This window comes from Perca fluviatilis, chromosome 6 (assembly GCF_010015445.1).
Source record: "Perca fluviatilis chromosome 6, GENO_Pfluv_1.0, whole genome shotgun sequence".
Taxonomy (NCBI): domain Eukaryota; kingdom Metazoa; phylum Chordata; class Actinopteri; order Perciformes; family Percidae; genus Perca; species Perca fluviatilis.
The window spans coordinates 22,862,560-22,884,203 of NC_053117.1; the positions used below are offsets into that span (position 1 = coordinate 22,862,560).

The following is a 21,644-nucleotide window of genomic DNA, read 5'->3' on the forward strand; positions in this document are numbered from 1 at the left end:
GGGGCCAAGTTCTTCTACGCTGCGATCAATCCTTCGTCATCACTCTGCTGGATCTGTGGCTGCAGTAGAAGGGCAGACCAAGCGGTCAAATAATAGCAGTTATACAGCGACCTCCAGGAGAAGTATGCTTTATAAAAAGTAGTAACCTGTCCAACGGAAGTGACCGCAGTATTTTACTAGTTAAGAGCAGGTAAGCCGAGTCTTATTCTTTAAAAAAAGAAGTCTGAACTTCCCGTTTTTGTGCCAAGAATTACGTTAACGTTAGTGAGCGGGTGATCAGAATGAATGACAGCATGTAAATAATCATCGGGCTATCTGTTTCGCGTTGGTTGTAGTACTGTTTCACTTTTACAGACATTGGGACTGTGGGCATTTCTGTCGTTGACCCGTTCGCTGAAATGTGCTCAAATTACGATACAGCTTGCCTGGTCCGTTTAGTTCTAAGCTAGCAGTTAGCTTCTTAGCTTGTGCAGTAGCAGTTGTTAGCTGTTTATTATTTAATTATTATTATTTATGTTTGTGGTGAAGGTTTCTTGGCTAACTAATCAGGCAAGCTTACCACTAACCACAAGTTGAAGTTACTGTTATTTTGACATCGGATTTTTCTGTGTAAAGGCAGGCCTAGTTGTTGCTTTGCCCTCCTCTTCCATCACCAAACAGAAGATGGAAGTATAAACAGTTGTCTTTAATTTGATCAGCTAGCTATGCATTATCATGCAGAATGAGAGCTAGCTAGCTACGCCAAGACATAACTGATGTGACCATATGTTTTACTGTCCCTACTGTGGTTATTACCACATTTACTGCATATGTTAGTATGCAGCATAACAGCTTACTAATAACAATCTCAAACAGTTTCTTCACTAAATAATTAGTTCAAATGTCATTTGATGTCAGTTTTTCCATATCTAACTGTTACATTTAGATGGTCTTTGGTATTCAATGGACAAGTATGTGTGTGTCAGAGAGAGGGAGAATAAAAACAATATCAGTATATCAGTAAAGCCACACCCAGCTGTGCAATAACTAATTAATGTATGTTTGTTTGTCTGCAGTTTGAGGTAATATGTAACATAAGTATAACCAATACTCTTATATTGCTTTTGCTTTATACCAGTGTACTCTGATTCTGGTAAAAATTTGAAAGTTTACACTTGAAAGCATGTGTGTAGGTGTGATTGATTGCTTGTTGCATAGTGTGCATAGGAGAGCACTGGCTTTCTGTTGTAAGTAATTTCCGGAATGAAACCTTTTATTATTATGACTAACGTTACTTCAGTCAATACAATTGTTTGCACAATTTATTTCTATATTAAGAGTGCTTTCCAAACGCAGTAATGTAAGACTTAATAGTCTGGATGGATGGATGGATGGATAGATAGATAGATAGATAGATAGATAGATAGATAGATAGATAGATAGATAGATAGATAGATAGATAGATAGATAGATAGATAGATAGATAGATAGATAGATAGATAGATAGATAGATAGATAGATAGATAGATACTTTATTAATCCTTTACACGAAAGTACCACACATTTCCTCAAATATCTTCCATACCTAATAAGTTAAAATACAATAAATAAATACTACTATCATAAGTGCATTATTTCTGTGCATAGATTTTGTCATGTTTGCCTCATTTGATTAGAACAAAATAAAGTGAAAATGTACTAGTAGTAACTCATATGAGATGTATGAAGTCCAATTCCAGCTGGCATTGAGTTATACATTACTAATTATTAAACTGAGTTATACATTTCTAATTATTAAACCTAAAGTTTATTTAGTCAGGTGTGGTACTTGTGACTGGTACTTAGATGGGTCAATTTCCAGCCTTGGCAAGATGTATTTGTATGGAGATCTCAGCACAAGCTTTGAATATCCATTTCACTATAATTTTGATTAGCATTGAAGAAATCTAATTGCACATTTCTAGGTGGGTCGCATGCCTGCTTTTATGAGCTATTTGCTTAAACAGTTACAGTTACAAACTTGTTGTGGAAATTGTCCAAGTCGTGCATCCACACTAGTTGTTCAAACACTGATACAAAGCTGGCTCGGGCATGCTGATGAAGTTTGGAAGGAAATTAAATGGGAAAAGGATTCAGTATCTCCACTGTATCAAATACTGACCTCATCAGGTGTGGCAATAACCAGAAAATATTCTTGTACAGTGTACAAGACTGGAATTCACAGAGGCTGCATCAAGGCTGTTTCCCTCTGAATATCAAATAAACAAGAGCATTAAAATGGCTCTTGATTCTTTGTGCTGCTTATACAGTCTGCCACTTTGACCGTGGATTTGATGCTTCTTTTTTCAAGGCAATGTTTCTTGCATATGAAGCTGTAAGCCAAGTCTCTGCCAGCTGGCTATGCTTGTAACCTCTTTTATCAGATATTTTGAGAGGTGATCACACCACAGTGTGCCTCTGAATCTGTTCTTCAAAAACACATACGCAAATGGTCAATCGCACCCATTGTTGACGAGTTGTTAAAGGCCAGTGGTAATTTATAAACTGTTGTAGTTGCACATCAAAAGTAAACCAGCATAGTGTGATTCATTGGTTGGTATTGGCATACAACATAACTGTTGCAAGCACTATTTGATGTAGCATGTGAGTGGCATCTTGTTTGAATACTTTTTGAATACTAGAATATATTTGTGTATCTTATCTCCATTTATATAGTGTTGTGGTTTTAAATGGGGGCGGTTATTGATAACATAGCAAGAATAGTGTAGTAAAGGAATGGAGGAGGGCAGGAAAATGTTGACAGCACAGATCAGTACTGTTGAATTAACTGGCCCTAGGTCTGTTCTTTTGCCACCTGAGCTCAGCTGCATGCTGTTCCAGGCCATGAAATCATTCAAAGGAGTTAGCTCTCAAGCCTTTTTCCCTGTGTAATCGGCCTATAGGTTTAAAGTAATGTCATTTTCTCATGTATCTTGTATTTCAATCAAAGCAAAACGCTACTTCTTTTAGCATTCTGCTAGTCTCGGCCACTAAACTACAAGGAACTAAAATAGAAACTCCAGGCGATAATGCTCATGTTGCTGTTCGCCACATAACTTGCTTACAGGTCCAGTTGCATTTCCTCTGGGTCAGGTCTTGACTGGCGAAAAGACATTTAGGTTGGATAATAGAATGATTCAAAACCACAACCAGAGCAGAAATAAGAGTGTATAACAGTTGGATTGAGAAATTATTCTGGCTACATTTCCTTTGTGGTCTGCTTTGCTATCTTGGTAATATGGGGATGTTTGAGCAATCTGCCCTTATTGGCATTCACATTTACATCACAAGATAGCATTATATCTATAGCATATGTGTGTGGCAATTTAAGGTTGTTCTTTCAGTCTGTTAGCTCTGAACGTTCGGTGGGAAGGCAACATTTACTTTCTGGGTTCATAGTCGAGGGCTGACCTTTTCCTACAATAATTATCACGAGGGGGAAGCCGCTTAATTGTCTAGAATTTAGAAAGGTACATCAGCGTAGCTTTAACTGGCCTCATTCTGCATCCACAACAACAAATGCCCAACACAATATAGTTGCAAATCAGAGGTCACATGCATGACATAATAGCTCTTACAATGACTACTATTCCAGCCAGCAACAGCAGCTAAAAGTAGGCCAGGGGCCCTTGAGTAAAGTGAGTATGCAGCAATTTTAGGACATTCTGCCATCAGATACTGTTTTGTGTATTTATGTATAAGCTTGTTTTAACATCTTAACTCCTAAAAATTGTAGAAATCATTTAGCCTATAGGTATGCCCTGCAGATGACACATCAAATTTGTGTGATTGTTAGTTGGTGTCCCAACCTATGATACATGTTAATCTGCCTGTCCTATATTTTCCCTATCTGTCGACCGATGTCACCATGATTTCCTTGTTCTCTGTCTTCATGTGGAGCTCATTGTGAAAAGGATTATGACAATCTTCCAAAGCTTTGTTTCTCAGATCATGGTCTAAATCACTTCTGTCCACATCCAGATTAATGACTAGCCACTGCTGTCAGTGTTTGTAATCCTCGAGTGTTGGACTGTCCGTGCACACCAAGTGCATTTGTAGACTTCTGTGATTAAGTGTGTGTGTCAGTAGGCTGACAGTCTTCACTGCTGACAGCTTACTGTCATACTGTACTAAGGTACGATAAGCGTCTGATGATGTCAAATGTTCAAAGGTTGTGGCAGCGGTGCACTTCAGGTCTCGACTGTAAGAAGCAAGAATAGCTTAACCTTAAAATAATACATTTTAACAACCCTTTGACACCAAAGAATCATCCCATGCATTCGCACCATAAACATTCAAATTGACCGGATTTTTATACTGTAGTCTTTTAATGTTATGGGAAGCCAATAGAGCATCAAATTGATTAGTTGTCAACTATTAAATTAATCACCAGCTATTTTGATAATCAATTAATCGGTTTGAGTCATCTTCTGTGGAAAAAATAAATAAAAATGATCTGATTCCAGCTTCTTAAATGTGAATATTTTCTAGTCTCATCACACTCTATGACAGTAAACTGTATATTGAGTTGTGGACAAAACAAGACATTTGAGCACGTTACCTTGGGTTTTGGGAAACACTAATCAACATTTTTCAGTATTTTGTGACATCTCATAGACCTAACAACTAATCAATAATCAACTATGGTAATACAAACTACTGCATATAAATGTTTTTGCACGAAGACATTCTAGTAATATTCAGCACCCTAGAACAGCTTCTTACTACAGCCAACTTTTGCAAATCAATTGTACAGTAATTTCCCCAAGCAGGAAGACAAAGATCATGTCTCGGAAAAAGAAATTGTCATTTTGTCAAATTTGTTATTCTTTACTTTCTTAGCAGCTTTCCACCAGTGGACCTTACAGACCAGTGGTTGCCCACCATGTTGTCCAGTTTGAGGACAACTTGGTCCCTGAGGCCCTGTGTCTCTGTTTGCAGATGGGCACACACCAAAGAGAAGGGCAAGCCCCTCATGCTCAGCCCTCGCACCAACAAAGTGAGTGGATCACTTGTGTGTGTGTGTGTGTGTGTGTGTGTGTGTGTGTGGTTGTATTTGTTTCTACTTAAGAAAACCTTCTCCTTTTGTTAACAATGGTTAGTTTTTCTTATATCTCTTCCTTTAATTTTAAGGTCCCTTATCCAAGTCTTTTTTTTCAGTTTTTCAATCCTCTGATACTCAAATGATCTTCAAAGCATGATGTTTCTCCAAGAAGTAGAATATGTAACAACCACGAAATACAAAGTAACTGATTGCTTCTGCTGAAAAACTAGAAAAACTTTTTCCAGCACTTGTCTGGTGGTTGCTTTTAATTTTCCTCTGCTAATTGACTTGTCCTAGCTTCTAACACTTGCTTTATATTGAGACCTTAAGGGGATGGTTCTAAGGCATTTAGGAAGCTAAACAATTGATCATGTCATTTTTATCAATCCAAAGCCGCTGTACTTGTTTTTGAATTTTTTAAATACTGGAACCAGGACAACAAATACAGTGAATAAAACTGAAAACAAATGTTCCAGTTTCTAGTTTACTAACTAAGGACATCATTATTGATTTTTAACCTAACATGATATTTTTCTGAATCCTTTGCTTTCTAGACTTCTAGTAAAGTGCTAAATTGCTTCCAAAATCTCAGATGAAAAGCACACACTTGACCACAACCAGCATCACTCTTGATGCTCAAACTTAATAAAAAACCGTTGCACTGTAAACCACACCCAAGAGTGATGCTGGGTGTGGTCAGACATGTTAAATCGGGGCCAAAACCATCTCACTTTGGACAGTTTTTTTTCCTGCACTGCAAAGGCTTGTAACTTTTAAACAAATTTTCTGCTGCTGTAAGTTGCTCTGTAATGTATTTACTACCCAATACAAATATATATACCACATTGTTTGGTGTCTTGCATTTGACATTCATGACATTCATGCTGTAAATTGTTTGGCTGGCAGTGGTTTCTTGCCTTCTTTTTCCAACTTCTGAAAGCTACAAATGACATTTGAAACATGAGACTGTAACTGCTTGAAGTGACAGGGTCTCACTCTGTGCAGGCTATGCTAAATGTAGCCTTTACTACACATGTTGTGCTAAATATAAACATTCCAACCTACACAAATCTCAGGGTCCAGATGGCATTAGCTGTTAGGTCTTGTGGTCATGTGTTGATTCACTAGTATTTCCTTTCCAAAGGCTGTTTCAGCGCTCACTGGAAACAGGGGCAGTCCCTGACTTGTGGAAGCGGTCTCTAATTGTACCTGTGCCCAAAAACAACAGGCCTAAAGAGATGAATGACCTGCTTACATATGAAGTGCTTTGAGAAGATAGTGTTAAAACAACTCCCCACTGAAGTCTCACCATTCTTGGATTCTTATCAGTTTGTGTACCAGCCAGATAGGGGTGTCACGATTCTCCAAATCCTCGATTCAATAAAATGTTCGATTCTGAGGTCACGGTTCGATTTGATTTTTTTTTTTAAAGCATAGGTTATTCCATTATTCGAATAATATTCGAAGATTTAATGCTCAAATGCAGCCTGTTATTAATATGTACTACACTACTCAGGCTTATGCATTGTCAATGCCACTATAAGCATGTGGTTGTTGTTACATATTCTGTCCACTAGAGGGACTTCCAACATTAGCCTGGCTAGCGCCCTTTATATAGAGAGTGTGGCCAACTCAAATCATGGGCGCCATATTGGAATATGCTATCTTGAAATAAATCGCTTATTTTCACCATAAACAGGCATATAAATGTTATTATCAACGTTTGTCAATATGTAAAAGGCCCTTACGGAAATATTCCAGTGTATATTTACCTTCTATATCGTAAATGGGCCTAAAAACAAAATGCCCATTGTAGTGAGTGACCATGTCGCCCAATAAGTCTCTGAGCAGTGTTTAACATTCTAATGTCCGCTAGCATACAGGCTAACTATAGCTAGCTTTGTGTGTAACGTAACACAAACCCACCCATCTCAGAGGAGCGAAGCTCAATATTTCATTCAATAAAATTATGGTACAAAAGGAGCACTAACGCCACAGGTCTTATGTTGACAATGTGGACCCAGATATAGGAAACTCCGAAGGCAGTCGGAATATTTACCTAGCAGGCTAGGCTAACGCTGTTGCGCTGACATTAGCAAACATCGGTGTAGCGTTAGCTAGCTGTCTAAACTTGTGAAAAGCTGAACAACATCCCCGTCCAAGCTGTGTTTCACTTTCCCTCCAATATTATTATGAACATAATAAAGACACCTGGACTTGGTTGAGACCAAAAGCCATATGAATATAGCAAGATCACAAGCTAACGCTAGCATAAGGCATGGCTAACTTCAAACTTTATTCATTTCTAAAGCAGTGTTAGAACTTTTTTGACAGCATGGTACACATTAACGATGGTATTACTACATTTGTCCTATGTAAGTTGATATATCGAAGAGAGAAATTGACATTTACCTCACACAATAATGAACAGCTCCCATATTTTTCACCTTTTTGGTTCACGGGGGGACTTGTGAAATCTTTTGCTGCTTCCCTGTCTTTCATTGCAGCCAAACGCGCAACAGTTGGTCATTTTTCAGTGATTTAGCTCATTTTTAAAATCATTTATTAAATTTTTCCACTATTCCCTGTGCTATGTCAATGGGAATCAGATGAATGTTGGTATCAAACATGGAGCCCACGAAACATGTGACCACCTTGGAACCAATCGCATAATGGGATAGCTCAGAACATTCGATTCCCTAGTTGGCCACACACTCTATATAAAGGGCGCTAAGCCTGGCCTTGAAGGGGACCTACGTCACAGCGCGTTGCATTTCCGACACGCCGCTCTCTGTTTACATTTATTTCCCACCACGAGCACACAGCAACACAAATCAACAGAGAACTCTGTAATGAAACATTATCTAACAAGTGTATTGAAGCGGCTCTGTTGTAAAGGCTAACGGTGCTCGGTTAGCACAATGACATCATGTTAGAAAGAAGAGCCGAAACGATTTGTCAAAAAATAAAGTAACAAAAGTTACTTACTTTTGTTAAAAACAAATTGCATTTTTTATTTTCGAAGTTCGAGATTGTGACTTAATTTCGGTCGATTTCGAATTAAAATCGAAATCGTGACACCCTTACAGCCAGAGCAGGGGGTTGAGGATGCACTGCTGACAATGACCAACAGTTTATATGAACATCTTGAACAACCCAACAGCTTGGTGAAGATTGTATTTGTTGATTTTAGCAGTACTTTTAGCACTATTGAGCCCAGCCATCTGCTGGTGGGCAAGCTGATGGAGCTTGGGGTTAATCCTAAACTTATTTTGTGGATTAATGATTTTCTTTTGAAGCGAATCCAGCAGGTTAGATTTAACACAGCTGTTTCCTTCCCTAAATCCATAAATACGGGGGCCCCACAGGGCTGTGTTTTGTCTCCCATATTGTAGCTGTATACGCTGTATATTGAGTTTTTGAGTGTGAAGTGAGAATAAAAAAATTAATAAAGGTGGGGGGGGTGTGAAATGTTGTATTGTGTGTGTTTTGGTTTATTTTGTTTTTTTGGGGGTTTTTGTTTTTTTTTTTTTTTTTTTTTTTTTTTTTTTTTTTTTTTTTTTTTTTTTTTTTTTTTTTTTTTTTTTTTTTTTTTTTTTTGTGTGTGTGTGTGTGTGTGTGTGAGTGAAATAGTGGATTCAATTTCTGTTCACATTCTCAGGGATCATGTAGCCCACTGCACATCGTAGTGAGTGTGTGTGTGTGTATATGCTGAGGGTTATTACTGAACAGTAAAGGTCTTAGTGTTGCAGAAATGCATTGTTTATTACATTACACTGTCAGCAAGATTGTGATTGTTACACAATACAAATTGTTTCAGTTCACTTCAACCCGAACAATTATAGGCTATAGAGATACATATATTTAAGGAATACATATAAAAACAGTATAGTACAGTCGTTTTTGAGCCCTCACAAAATAAACAAAATAAATGCTAAAAAGCAATTTGAACAAACCAAGAGACGTTTAAACATTCAGTTCCAGGTAAAAGGAGAAAAACTAAAGCTAGATATGAGAGGTTTGCAGCATGTTGCATTATGTTAACAGGAACTGAGTCCCAGAGCTGTGTGAAGTAAAATTCTCCATCAGCATGACTCAGGATTTTGCCAGGGGAGCCCCCAGCATTCATCACTCTCAGAATATTTAACCCCTTCCCCAGCCCCAGACATTATGGCTTCCATGTGTTAAGCCCATATTCAGAGATGGGTTGGTAAACCAACATAAACTGCAGGATCACGAAGACACGTTGTGTCCCTCCTCCCCCATCCTCTCTTTTATACAGGGGGTGTTTTTGCAGCTACGCCTCCTTATTGGCTTCTTTGAGGCTACTCCCTCTCTTACCTCTTTTCCTTCCTTTCAGCTGGTCTGCCCCTTTCACTCAGCTGTCCACCTTTTCCTTTTAAGAGTCAATAGGTTAGCCCGGTCTCAAAGGTCATCCAATGCGCGGGCCTCTGGTGAGTGGTGACAAAACTACATCACAATATGTGAACATCTCCTGCAGCAACGATTCTGAAAATTGGTTCAGTGATTTTTTTTGTGTGTGTGTGTGTTATTGTTATAAGAGGTGATTAAGTAATTTTAAGTATGAAACTTAAAAAAAGCAGAAAGTCATGCAGCGGAGAGAGATGATATTTAAACTTGTGAGCATGTGAAGTGATGTCTATAAAATACATCATACAAATGTGTTGTGTGTCTGTAGGTGTATAATACTACAAGAAATTTTGGGGGCAAAATGTTTTAACATTTGTAATACCAACTTTCAATGGAGTCTGTAGGCAGGGGTGTGTACACATACAGCGATTAATGCATGGTATACTACCTGATTCTAGGTTATCTGTCCTAGTAGTGCCTGTAGTCAAAGACAAAACCTGTAAAATAACCAGCATAGAAAATAACAGACCTATTCCCCTTGCTAGTAAGGTATTTTGCTGGATAGGCTACAAGAATACCTCATAACTACTGACAATCAATTTGGTTTTAAAAGTAAACATGGCACAGATATGTGTATATATGCCCTGAAGGACATTTTCAGTAAGTATAGAAGACAGAACACTACAATATTTATCTGTTTTCTGGATGCATCAAAAGCCTTTGATCGTATTAATCATGGTAAATTGTTTTAACAAACTACTTGAGCGAGAGGTTCCTTGATATTGAAGGATTTTGCACTTTTGGTACTCACATCAAACCATGCAGGTAAGATTGGGTAAGAGTATATCTGCACCCTTTTTAGTGACTACTGGGGTTCGACAAGGTGGAATACTGTCACCTCTTCTCTTTAATTTGTATATGGATAATCTTTCTAAAAAGTTAAAAGAGTGCAAAACTGGATGTATGGAGTCTAGTGTTATTAATCATCTGATGTATGCTGATGACTTAGTTGTCATGTCTCCGTAAAGTGCCGGCCTACAACAACTGCTTAGAGTTTGCTCACAGTATGGTGTGCAGCATGACATCAAATTTAACTCTAAAAAGAGTGTTGTCATGATTGCAAAAACCAAGGAGGATCAGGGGCAAGTTTTTCCTTACTTTTTTATGGCAAACCAAGCACTAAATGTGGTAAACAAAGTGAGATATTTGGGTCACATCTTTAGAAATGATTTATGCGATGATGATGTTCAGTGCCAGCGTTGCAAACTTTATGCACAAGCCAACATGCTGGCATGGAAATTTCACATGTGCACAGATGATGTTAAAACCTTTTTAGAGCCTACTGTACTCCACTCTATACAGCCCACTTGTAGTGCAGTTTTATTAAGGCAAAAATGAGAAAGCTTCAGGTGGCATTTAATGACTCATTCAGAATCTTTCTCAAACTGCCAAGATGGACAAGTGTGAGTCATATGTTTGTGACTAGCAATGTTCCCGCCTTTCATGCTGTTTTGAGAAATTTTATTATTATTTATTATATTATTTTATAAGTCGCTTAACTTGTTCAAAAAATGTAATTATAGTGGCTTTGGCTGACCCCACACAGAGTGACACAAGGTACACTTCTTGCTTTTGGAAACATTGGAACAAATGTCTGCATGTGTTTTAATCACTTTGATCTTATGAAATTCAATCTTTTTGTCTTGTCTGTGTTGTTGTGTTTTGCATGTTTTTGTACTGATATGGACCCGTGTCTGAAATAAAGTTGAATTGAATTATATATGTGGACTTAACAGAAGTTCAGAGTTGAAAATGTTAGTGTGAAAACATAACATACTTTACATATTTGCACAAGCACAGTACACTATTTTAAAACATAAATATTTTCATGTTTTAAAACCTGTTGAACTCTAAGTATTAAAGTTCTCTAACAATGACTAGTTGACATAAGTTAGATACCTACATTCTCTTAGTCTCCCACCTCACTCCTCTTTCTTTCTTTTGTTTTTCCCCAGGGCATGGCCTTCTCTCTCCCGGAGCGACAGATTTTAGGAATACATGGTCTGTTGCCTCCCAAAGTGGAGACTCAGGACATTCAGGCCATGCGCTTTCAGAATAATCTAAAGAAGATGACTGATCCCCTACAGAAGTAAGGACACATTTAGCTTAAAGCACCTGGAAAGTACAGACACAGTATGATCGTCTCTGTTTTGCTTTGAGGCATTCGTTAGTAATCATATGTTTATCTGAAATATTCCCCTCTATATGGTTTAACTTTTCCTCTCTCTCTTTCCTCATTTTTCTTCCTTTTCCGTACAGGTATATCTACTTGATGGGTATCCAGGAAAGGAATGAGAAGCTTTTCTATAGGGTGTTGATGGAAGACATAGAGGAGTTGATGCCAATTGTCTACACTCCCACTGTAGGATTGGCCTGCACACACTATGGACACATCTTTAGAAGACCCAAGTAAGCATGCAGTAAAGCTGACAGTTTGAGCCTTTAATGTAGGTTTTACTTTGGTGGCAGACATACTGTGCCTGGAATTAGACTGAGTAGAAGAAAATTTAACTTAAAGCCTATAGTCTACACTGCTTTAGGCCTGATGTGCACAACATCCATCCTCCTGAAAAAAGTGACATGGAAATATATAAAGAATTTTTCTGGGTAAAATATAGGCTTTTACTGGAGCTGTTGATATTCTTAAAATGGTGAATGGGTGTTAAATTTGTGTCAACACCTTGACTAAAATAATGTAAAAGATGTTATTGTATTGGAGATATCCTTTGTCTCACTGTTTTGTAGTAAATAGAATCGTATAGTGATCATTCAAGTAGTCAACTCATCATCATGTTTCTCTCACAAGAGGTTTGTTCATCTCCATTCTGGACAAAGGACACATCCGTTCCATCCTGGACAACTGGCCAGAGACTGATGTTGCAGTGAGTACTTGAATATCCCCCCACAGTACACCACTTCAGCTAATATCTATATTACAGTGTAAAAGAGACTCCTAGGGACGTTCATTACTCTCAAACCCACAAACTGAGGATTTTAGAAATAGTGAAGAAAGAAAAAAAAAAAGAAAGAAACTGTGCATATGGAGATTGTCACTATGAATAGATGGAAATCAGAGTTATAAATATCACAGTAAAATTTAGGGAACATTTTTTTTACCTTGCTTGTATTTTGCTTGAAAAATGTTAATCTGCAGTTTTGCTGACTAATGTACTTATTTTCCACCTCCTCTGTAGGCAGTAGTAGTAACTGATGGAGAACGTATTTTAGGATTAGGGGATCTGGGTGTTTATGGAATGGGTATCCCTGTCGGAAAACTTTGCCTGTACACTGCCTGTGCCGGCATTAGACCTGAGAGTTGTCTGCCTGTGGTGATAGATGTTGGCACAAACAATGAGGTAAGAAAGTTATGTGTATATTTCTCTATACTGTATGCATGTACGTGGACACCTCATCATCCTTCATGTGTTTGCCCTTGCCAATCAGACTCTCCTCAGGGATCCGCTGTACATGGGGCTGTACCAGGAGCGAGATCAGTCTCAAGCCTACGATGATCTGATTGATGAGTTCATGGAAGCTGTGGTGGACAAATACGGGCAGGACACACTGATCCAATTTGAGGACTTTGGGAACCACAATGCCTTCCGCTTCCTTAGAAAGTACAGGGAGAAGTACTGCACCTTCAACGATGATATCCAAGGTTCACAAATAACCCTTCACACAACACTTGGGATTTGTACTTGTTCTCATAGTGCCATAAAGTTTACCCATTCAATGAAAAGCAACAACTGAATTTAGTACGGTTCCGTTGGTGTTAAAGAACCATTGCTTGTTTCAGCCCATCACTGCAAATGATTAGTCTTTATTTTCTACCTTCTAGCCAACAGTTTGTTTCTTTTCATTTCATCAAATCCAAAAGGCTGAACAACAAGCACAACATAACTTGAAAAAAATCACTAATTGAACCCTCCTACATTTAAACAAATGGTAATTGATCTGTTCTCTTTAAGGCAGAGATGTTGTTGGTTACTGTTGGGTTCTTCTGCATGTTCCAGGCACTGCGTCTGTAGCCCTTGCTGGTCTGTTAGCAGCCCAGAGAGCCATTGGCAAACCCGTCACTGAACATCGGGTGCTTTTTCTGGGAGCTGGAGAGGTAAAATAATATTTATCCATTAATCAAATTAAGTTCTTTTCGGTTAGGTTATTTTTTTTTTTTTCTCTCTCTCTCTCTCTCTCTCTCTCTCTCTCTCTCTCTCTCTCTCTCTCTCTTTCTCTCTCCAATGTTTCCATATATCAAAATAATTTGGATGTTTTTTGATCATGCACAACAAAGCAAAACATGCAAGAAATAACCCCCCTTCCAATACCATGTATAGAGCCACTCGGCCAGGCATGCCAAAGCGCTTATTTATGAATTTCAATATCCATTTGAAAATAATCTCAAAATGAAATAGAACGTGTCAACATAAAACACACCGCTTTCAAGCTGGGGAGTGGAGTTCACTTTGCGGCGAAGACAAAATACTTTCACCCAGGAAACGCTTGTTCGTTCCTCTGTAGTGTTTTAACCACAATCTTTTTCCTAAACTTAACTATACATCTGGGTGCCTAAACTTAACTTCCGTTGCCGCCACATGATGCTCACCTTTTCTCGCCAAAATTCAACTTCCGTGGCCCCTGAAAGGACCGTCATATGGCGGTGCCTGTACCCGGCTCACAGTCACCTATTGGCGGCTAAACTCAACTACCAACTCCCGCTTGGATTTTGTTGTTCTATTGCATCTGTTCACGTTACCGCGCTTAACTTGAAAGTTGAAATTACTTCTATTTTAGGTATATAACATATGGTCTATTGGTGAAGTATAATTCATCACTTTAAGGGTGTGGGGATACATTTTGTCCCCAACGGGGATAAACCTAATTCAGCATAGGCAGGGATATGTAGCCCAGAAAGGGGAAAATCCCACACATTTGCCACAAATCCCCGGCAAATCACACCCTGCCCCTACTGACCAGAGCTGGTAATACCAAAGACATGATAGTCCAACATTTCAAGAACTTAAAATAATTGAAACTGTGCTCAACAATGACCAAAATCTTTCTTGGGAAAAGGTGGATTTTCTTAGGCATCTTATAGCACACTTAGCCGATTATCGGCCGTTGGACAGTCTGGCGAGGTCAGTGACGCAAATCTGTTCGGTGTGTCCGTGCCGTCGTCAGTCTGAGGGGCTGTCGGCGTTCATTTTGGACAACCTGACATGTTCAGTCGCCGGCAGGGCAGTCGGGACTCACCTGGAAATGGGGAGCGGAATGAGGTGACTAGAGTCTCTCAAAATCTGACGAAAATCTTTTAAACTGACCTTTGTTGAGCTGAAATGAAGACAGATTCAGCAACTGCATGGCCTATTTCTCGCTTAAAATGTTTTCTGAAACATGTTTCAGTGAACTATTTTAGTACAATATGAGATCGTATTCTGAATGGCCGCCATGACAGTCTGGCTTTGAATTTCCGGAGAAAACAAACCCATGTGACGCGTTCGTCCAATCAGCTGTCAGTTTTCATTTCCTGGGCAACAATACAGATTAGCGCCGCCTGCTGTTAGAGAGATGTATTATGTCTCGTCTCGTCTCGTCTTTTTGGTGTGTTCTGTGGCACTTTTTGGACCAACACGGGGAGACTGATCATTTCGACTGGCTTTTCTGCCGAGGTACACAGGGTGTGTAGACACCTTTAGGCATTGTCTTATTAGAAAATAAAGTTTAAAGTTGTATTAAGGATACACTGTCTAAGTACTTTGAAAATGTAACTTTGTGCAATTATTTCCTCCTTAGGCTGCCCTTGGTATTGCCAATCTGATTGTCATGGCCATGATGGAGAAGGGGATGACCCAAGCTGAGGCCAGAAATAAGATCTGGATGTATGATAAACATGGCTTACTAGTAAAGGTTAGTCTGTTTGACAAAGACATCAACAACCAGAACATACTGTATGTCATATGCCTGTGTGGCTTACTGCCTGGCTCACTGTATAATTGGTGAACAGAGGTTTTCTTCTGTATTGATTGTTTTGTTGCCACCAGGGAAGACCTCAGGAAACCGACTCTAATCAAGAGGCATTTGTCCATGACAGTCCAGGTACTGTACAGAGCTTCCTAGATGCTGTCAACACCATCAAACCCACAGCTATCATTGGTAAGGAATGACTTATTTTCTGAATTGAAATTTCTTGTAACTGTGAAGCCTCGCAGTACAGTTTGGAATATGCATTTTTAAGTTTTAGTCGTTAAATTGAACAAATTAATTCATAATGCTCTTATGATATGTTATGATTTGTTTCATTTTATACAAGCAGGAGATTCGATCAGCCGAATTGAATAACTATATTTTATGTAGAAACCAATAAGGAAACTCCAAGGCACTCTCTTTTAGAAAAATACAAAGCCTTTATTTATGGCTTAGTCATCATAAATCTTAAAGTACTCCGACGCGTTTCGGCATACAAGCCTTCGTCAGGGAGTCAATCAATTTCCAAAACAGGAAGAGACCTTCTTATATGCTTTCAAACAGACCAATCAAAAAACACAACCAATGAAAAACCTCCATTTTGGTAGAGGAAGGTTACTATATAACTATATTTTATATTTAGGCTATTTATTATTCATTCAATCATTAAATCTAAGTTTCTCTTTTCTTCTTCCAGGTGTGTCAGGAGCTGGACGTCTGTTCACCCACGATGTCATCAAGGTCATGGGAACCCTGAACGAACGACCAATCATCTTTGCCCTCAGCAACCCAACCAATAAAGCAGAGTGCACAGCAGAGGATGCCTACACACTCACTGATGTACACAGTTCTTTCTTCTTTCCTTGTCCTTTGCTTCTTTTTTACTAACTCTGAAATGCAATTTAGAGTTCCTGTGCTGCCAAATTGCTTTCCTTGTTATTGTCCTTTCTTTTTCCCCTATCATCACCCTTTTACTTTTTTGTTTCTTTGTCCCACAGGGTCGATGTCTTTTTGCCAGTGGCAGTCCATTCGGTCCAGTCACTCTGAGTGATGGCCGCGTCATCACTCCTGGACAAGGAAACAACGCCTACATCTTTCCAGGTGAAAGAAAAAAGAAATAGAAAATTCATAATTTATATTAATGAGAGAGTATGGATTATGTACAGATTCCCTCAACATACAAAATGACTGTCAATAACTTACAGTGTCAAGAAGAAACCAAAGCTTAGCGTTTGCACAATGTCTGCATTATGGGGAGATTTATTGGCAATACACAAAATGCAAAAAGTAAAGTCAGTGTGTTTTAACCCTGAGGAACCTGAGGCCATTTTTCCAATTCCTTGTCCATCTGGTTTTATTTTCTAAAAAAGCTTGTAAAACATCAACCCTGTTGTCTATAGTCAATCAATGTACATCATTATTTTCAGGAAAAACGGGGCTATTAGAATATTTGTGCTGTAGTGATGTCACTTGAATGTAAAAAAAAAGGTTGTATGACCTTAAAACATACTGTATGTGCATTCCAGGTGTGGCCTTGGCTGTGATCCTGAGTGGAGTGAGACACATCAGTGACACAGTATTCTTAGAGGCTGCTAAGGTCTGAAGTCATTACTAAGTATTTCTCAGTCTCTTCTTTAAACTTGCTGACTTTCATCTTTACCTTTTCTCGAACCCATCCTGCACTTCTTTGCTGACTCTGTCATGTATGCATACGCTGTAGATGGTCATAGAAACCCTTTTTAACCCTTTGGTGTCTCATGTTTCCTCTCTTTCTAGACTAACAGCTAACAGATACATAGGTTATAAAAGGCTGATCCTGCTTCACACTTTTTCTATCTGTATTCCCAAGATGATATCTTGCCAGCATTCCTTGTTCAATATTGAAATATTTAGCATGAAGAAGACATTGTTATTTGCATTTATGTAATATGAGTAGTGGTTGTTTGGTCATTTCTGTCACTTGATCTAACACATCTTATTTTTCTTGTATCTTGTTATTCTTATTTTGTCTTATTCAAAAGCACATATTATATTTATTACTTGAAAATTGTGTGATGGAAAACTGTATAAGGAGCAAATAATAGCAGTAGTTTTTATGTCTCTTTTTTTTTTTGACCCCAGAAATTCATCTTTAGCTTAAAAGTGTTTGCATACTCCTTTCCAGACCCTTGCAGAGCAGCTTACAGATAAAGAGCTCGAAGAAGGCAGACTCTATCCTCCTCTCTCCAACATCAGAGAGGTCTCTGTCCGGATGGCTGTCAAGGCAAGTCTCCTGAAAATGACAATTTCTCTTAATGACAATACAAAAGGCCCCAACCTTGGCTGAATATTTCTGATATTGATAAACATGTGAATGTGAGTCCAAACCTTAACTGGTCCTGCCTAACTTTAACCTCCTCTATCATCATCATCTGATTTTCATAATCCATGACCATGACCCAGTTCCACCACAGCCTGACAAACATAGTAAGCTGTAACCTTAAGTTAGTAAGCTCTTTGGTTGTACTAACGTTTGGTCAGGTTATCTTCCATTTGTCTGAAAAGTACTTGCATCTGTGTGTTCTATTTGTGTTTACCTCCCAGTATTAGTCAGTGCTAAACCTTCTTTTTTTTCTGCTATAGGTGGTGGAGTTTGTCTATTCTAACGGCATGGCGTTTCGCTACCCCGAGCCTGTGGACAAGGATAGCTTTGTACGGGCTACTATGTGGGACACCCAATACGACTCCTTCTTGCCAGACACCTATGACTGGCCAGCTGTCAGCTTCAGCCCCAAGACTAACTAGAAGTAGACCAGACCCCAACTCTGCCCTTTGTTTTCCGCTCAATTCTTAATCGCAGATCTTTTGAGATTATCATAATTTTCTTAGTGCAAACATGTGCTCATGAAAAAAGGCAGTAGAAGTCCATTACTGCTGCCCTGGTACTGCATTTGCACTAAACCAGCTTTATTAGATCTGTGAAAAGGTAGAGTGGAAAATGGCATTTGAAAGAGGATATTTTAATGGAAATGGCTATTTTATACTTCACATCCCAGTTCTTTATCACCTCTGCATCACATGTAAACCTGCACAGTACCTGGAGTGCCACCTAGTGGTGGGAAAAGGCAGTGTGGAAATCTGGTTTCATTGTTGAAACTTTGAGATACATTTAACTTGTTTATCCTGTTTTAAAAAGAAAATAACAGACATAACAATGCGTAAATTACCACAATAAATTGTGATTGTAATGTACTAAAACATCAAACTTTCACCCAACAATTTGAACGCTAATTAGATTGCGCTGAATAGTAATAGTAATAAACCAAACACTCTACGCTGTGCCTCTGCTCAAGGTTAAGCTGGGTTTTTACAAGTAGAAATGACTCCATGATTTGTTTTGTTCTTGTGTTATCATCCACTATCTTTATTTTTAGTCATAAATGACCTGGAAATAAGTGGGTGCCATGCTAATCAAATGCCATACACATACATAATATAGAATACTATTGTCTTTTTCACCAATTTTAAAAGTTACTCACTCCATATTTTATGTATTGGTGATTCTAATTTGATGCAAAACAGTTGTTGTATACACTCCTGATGCAGAGCTTAGCTAGCACTTACTACTACTTTGACTATATGTAGCTACCTAGAGATTGCCGAACTAAATGCCCGGTTATTAACATGAACGACTAAAGAAAGACCTTGAAAATGATGATGAGATCTTATGAAGGGAAATTTAATAAAAAAATATATCTAAAAACGCTCGGGGGGGAAAAAAACATCCACTCCAGCATTTCATTTGTTTGAATGCTTTTGTCACATTGTATTTATTTCTCAGAATTTATTTTGTTTTAATTTCTGCGTTTGTATTTAGATGTTTTGGTCACATGCTGTATATTCCTCAGACAGCCTGTCATGAACACTCCTTTAATAAATTGTGGTAAGAAAAAGAACATCCCTAAAAATGAACCCTATTGCTGAACTGTGACAAACTGAATACAAGCTATACCCTAAATATTTAAGGAAACAATGTGCAGTATCAAATTGTTGGATAAACATTTTTTTTTCTATTTTAAGTATATTTTGTGTACTATACATACACTTGTGTAGAAACCGAGACTGTACTGAAAGTGTTTATAAAGTTGTGTTAAGTACATCCACTGGTGTTTCGACAGATTGGTCTGTGGGTTTCAATCCTTGGAACATATTCAACAAATTTACCGACGAGGCTTTACTGTTGCGGTCTACCTTGAGCATTACTAATAACTGATAACACTAACAGTCCTATTAGCTCAGACAAGAAAGAGAGATGAAAACTACCTTAGGCTAGTGTATGTGTATAGCACCTTTCAATGAGGCAATTCAAAGTGCTGTACATGATTCATAAATAAGTAAATAAATAAGTAAAATGAAATAGCAGATAAAAATAAGCTAAAATAGAATAAGAGAGATTACAGTCTAGTGCAAGATATGAATAAATAGTACTACATGTAATTTCATAAAACGCAGTGGCAAACAGAAAAGTCCCAAGTGTTAATTTAAACAAACAAGGAGCAGACCTCAAGTTCTCTAGAAGTTTAAGTTCCACATATGTGGTGTTTGATGCATGAGCGATTCAAAAATCGTGTTATTGGCATAATAAGAAAGTGACCCAAACAGCCCGTTGGGACACAAACATCTTGAAATTGAAATCTTGACCTTTTTAATACAGTAGGTTCACTATACTCTGGGGAATAAAAAAAGTTTCTGCTCATTCATGTTAATGTCCCAAAACGATCCTGGCACTGTTAAGGGATAATGCTGCCTACAAGATAATCACATTGTTACTGGCAATATATATTTGTTATGAAGAAACCGAGCAATGCTAGAGCATTTTGTGATCACAGTGATCTCCTAACAGCTATACATTTTAATAGTCACAGTTAGAGAGTTAGAGACGCACAACCTTCTCAAGATCAAAACATGCATTTCTCAAAGTAAGCTAAGCATCAACTATATTCCAGTTCTATTTTCCTAATATTTCACATCTACATGTCTATGCCATCTACAGTGTGATATACTGTGCTTACAGTATCTCAATCAATCAATTTATTTGTCACGTGAAATTATATAAAATACAATTTCAAATAAATGTAATCCTATCAGTGAGACATAGTACTGACAGTAAACCTTCCAAGGTTGTTTATAAGGTCTTTATATTTTGCTCTGTGCTCTGACAGACCAATGCAGTTTATCGTAGTGATTAAGCCAAAGAACAAAAATTATGTGTTTAATGTAAAATGTGAGAATTGAGAAACTGTATATGGTCAATATACAGTGGACACAAACATACACACACCCTAACAGCTAAAATGTGTTTAAGTCTGGTTTTAATGTAACTGGTTCATTTTAGTCTATTTCATTCATATGTATTTTGTATATGTATTCGTGTATTACTCACAGCACTGAATAAAAAAAAAAGCTGTTTCGTTCAAAATTATGTAATTGTGTAGTATTCAGTGAGCAGCTTTTCCTTTGATAGACTGTGCAGCTTCAGGTTGTGAACACATACAGGCAATGTTTTGTACTCAAACATTTTACTATAGTTGTGTTTAAAAGAAACTATTGAGAAACAGTTTAACCTCAGTAAGTGTTGGCTCATGTGTCTATCCAGTTGTTATTACTGACCGTAATCGTCTATTATGAGTTTTTACTGTGTTCCGTAAGAATGTGTTTTGCTCATGTGATTCTTGTCGACCCCATAAGGTAACTCCATATTTCATTGAAGTGTGCCTTCAAGTCTGTGTTTCTGAAGTTTATTTTTGTTAAATAATAATATTGCCTTACCGTTTGCTGTTCTGCTGTTAAAAGTGCAGAATAAAATCAGTTTCCATACTGGCTCCTTTGGCTGCTGATTTTTAATTTGCAAATGTTTTCTGTGACTGACCAACTTTATTCATTCAAATTAGTTTTGTTTTCCCTGATGTTTTATTTGTTTCAATCCAGTTATAGACTGTATGTATGGTATTTATGTTAAGACCAATTAATTGATTTGAACCCATGAGAAATGTCACTGCAATAAAGCGGGAGATGTCAAGACAAGCAGACGAGTTTCAAAAAAGTTTTTAAACGTTTGATGCAACTGAGATGTGCATTTCAGTAAGCTCTAAACTTTCAAATGAAACAAACTAATATACTGTATTATACACAATATTTTTTTTTCTTCAAA

General features: G+C 37.9%; 1 protein-coding gene across 2 annotated transcripts; it reads left to right on the forward strand.

The window, feature by feature from the left end:
• The first annotated feature begins 24 nt into the window (after positions 1-24).
• On the forward strand, positions 25-21,315 carry me2 (malic enzyme 2, NAD(+)-dependent, mitochondrial). Of its 2 annotated transcripts, none has more exons than XM_039803244.1 (15): positions 25-190; positions 4,861-5,017; positions 11,449-11,582; positions 11,753-11,902; positions 12,300-12,375; positions 12,688-12,849; positions 12,938-13,151; positions 13,507-13,604; positions 15,284-15,397; positions 15,532-15,643; positions 16,152-16,294; positions 16,453-16,555; positions 16,981-17,051; positions 17,619-17,717; positions 18,077-21,315. In XM_039803244.1, the coding sequence occupies exons 2-15, from the start codon at positions 4,904-4,906 to the stop codon at positions 18,236-18,238; spliced, it is 1,752 nt and encodes a 583-aa protein (XP_039659178.1). In that variant the 5' UTR covers positions 25-190; positions 4,861-4,903; the 3' UTR covers positions 18,239-21,315. The 2 variants fall into 2 exon arrangements, with proteins under 2 accessions (XP_039659178.1, XP_039659179.1); XM_039803245.1 differs by having other exon boundaries at positions 4,864-5,017.
• The last annotated feature ends 329 nt before the right edge of the window (positions 21,316-21,644 follow it).

What these genes read in the sequence shown, in the direction of transcription:
- me2 (XM_039803244.1), top strand. Translation starts at nt 4,904, where the DNA reads ATGTTGTCCAGTTTGAGGACAACTTGGTCCCTGAGGCCCTGTGTCTCT. An exon ending in TCAGCCCTCGCACCAACAAA is followed by an intron (nt 5,018 to 11,448) that starts GTGAGTGGATCA and finishes GTTTTTCCCCAG; the next exon opens with GGCATGGCCTTCTCTCTCCC. An exon ending in CTGTCCGGATGGCTGTCAAG is followed by an intron (nt 17,718 to 18,076) that starts GCAAGTCTCCTG and finishes TTTCTGCTATAG; the next exon opens with GTGGTGGAGTTTGTCTATTC.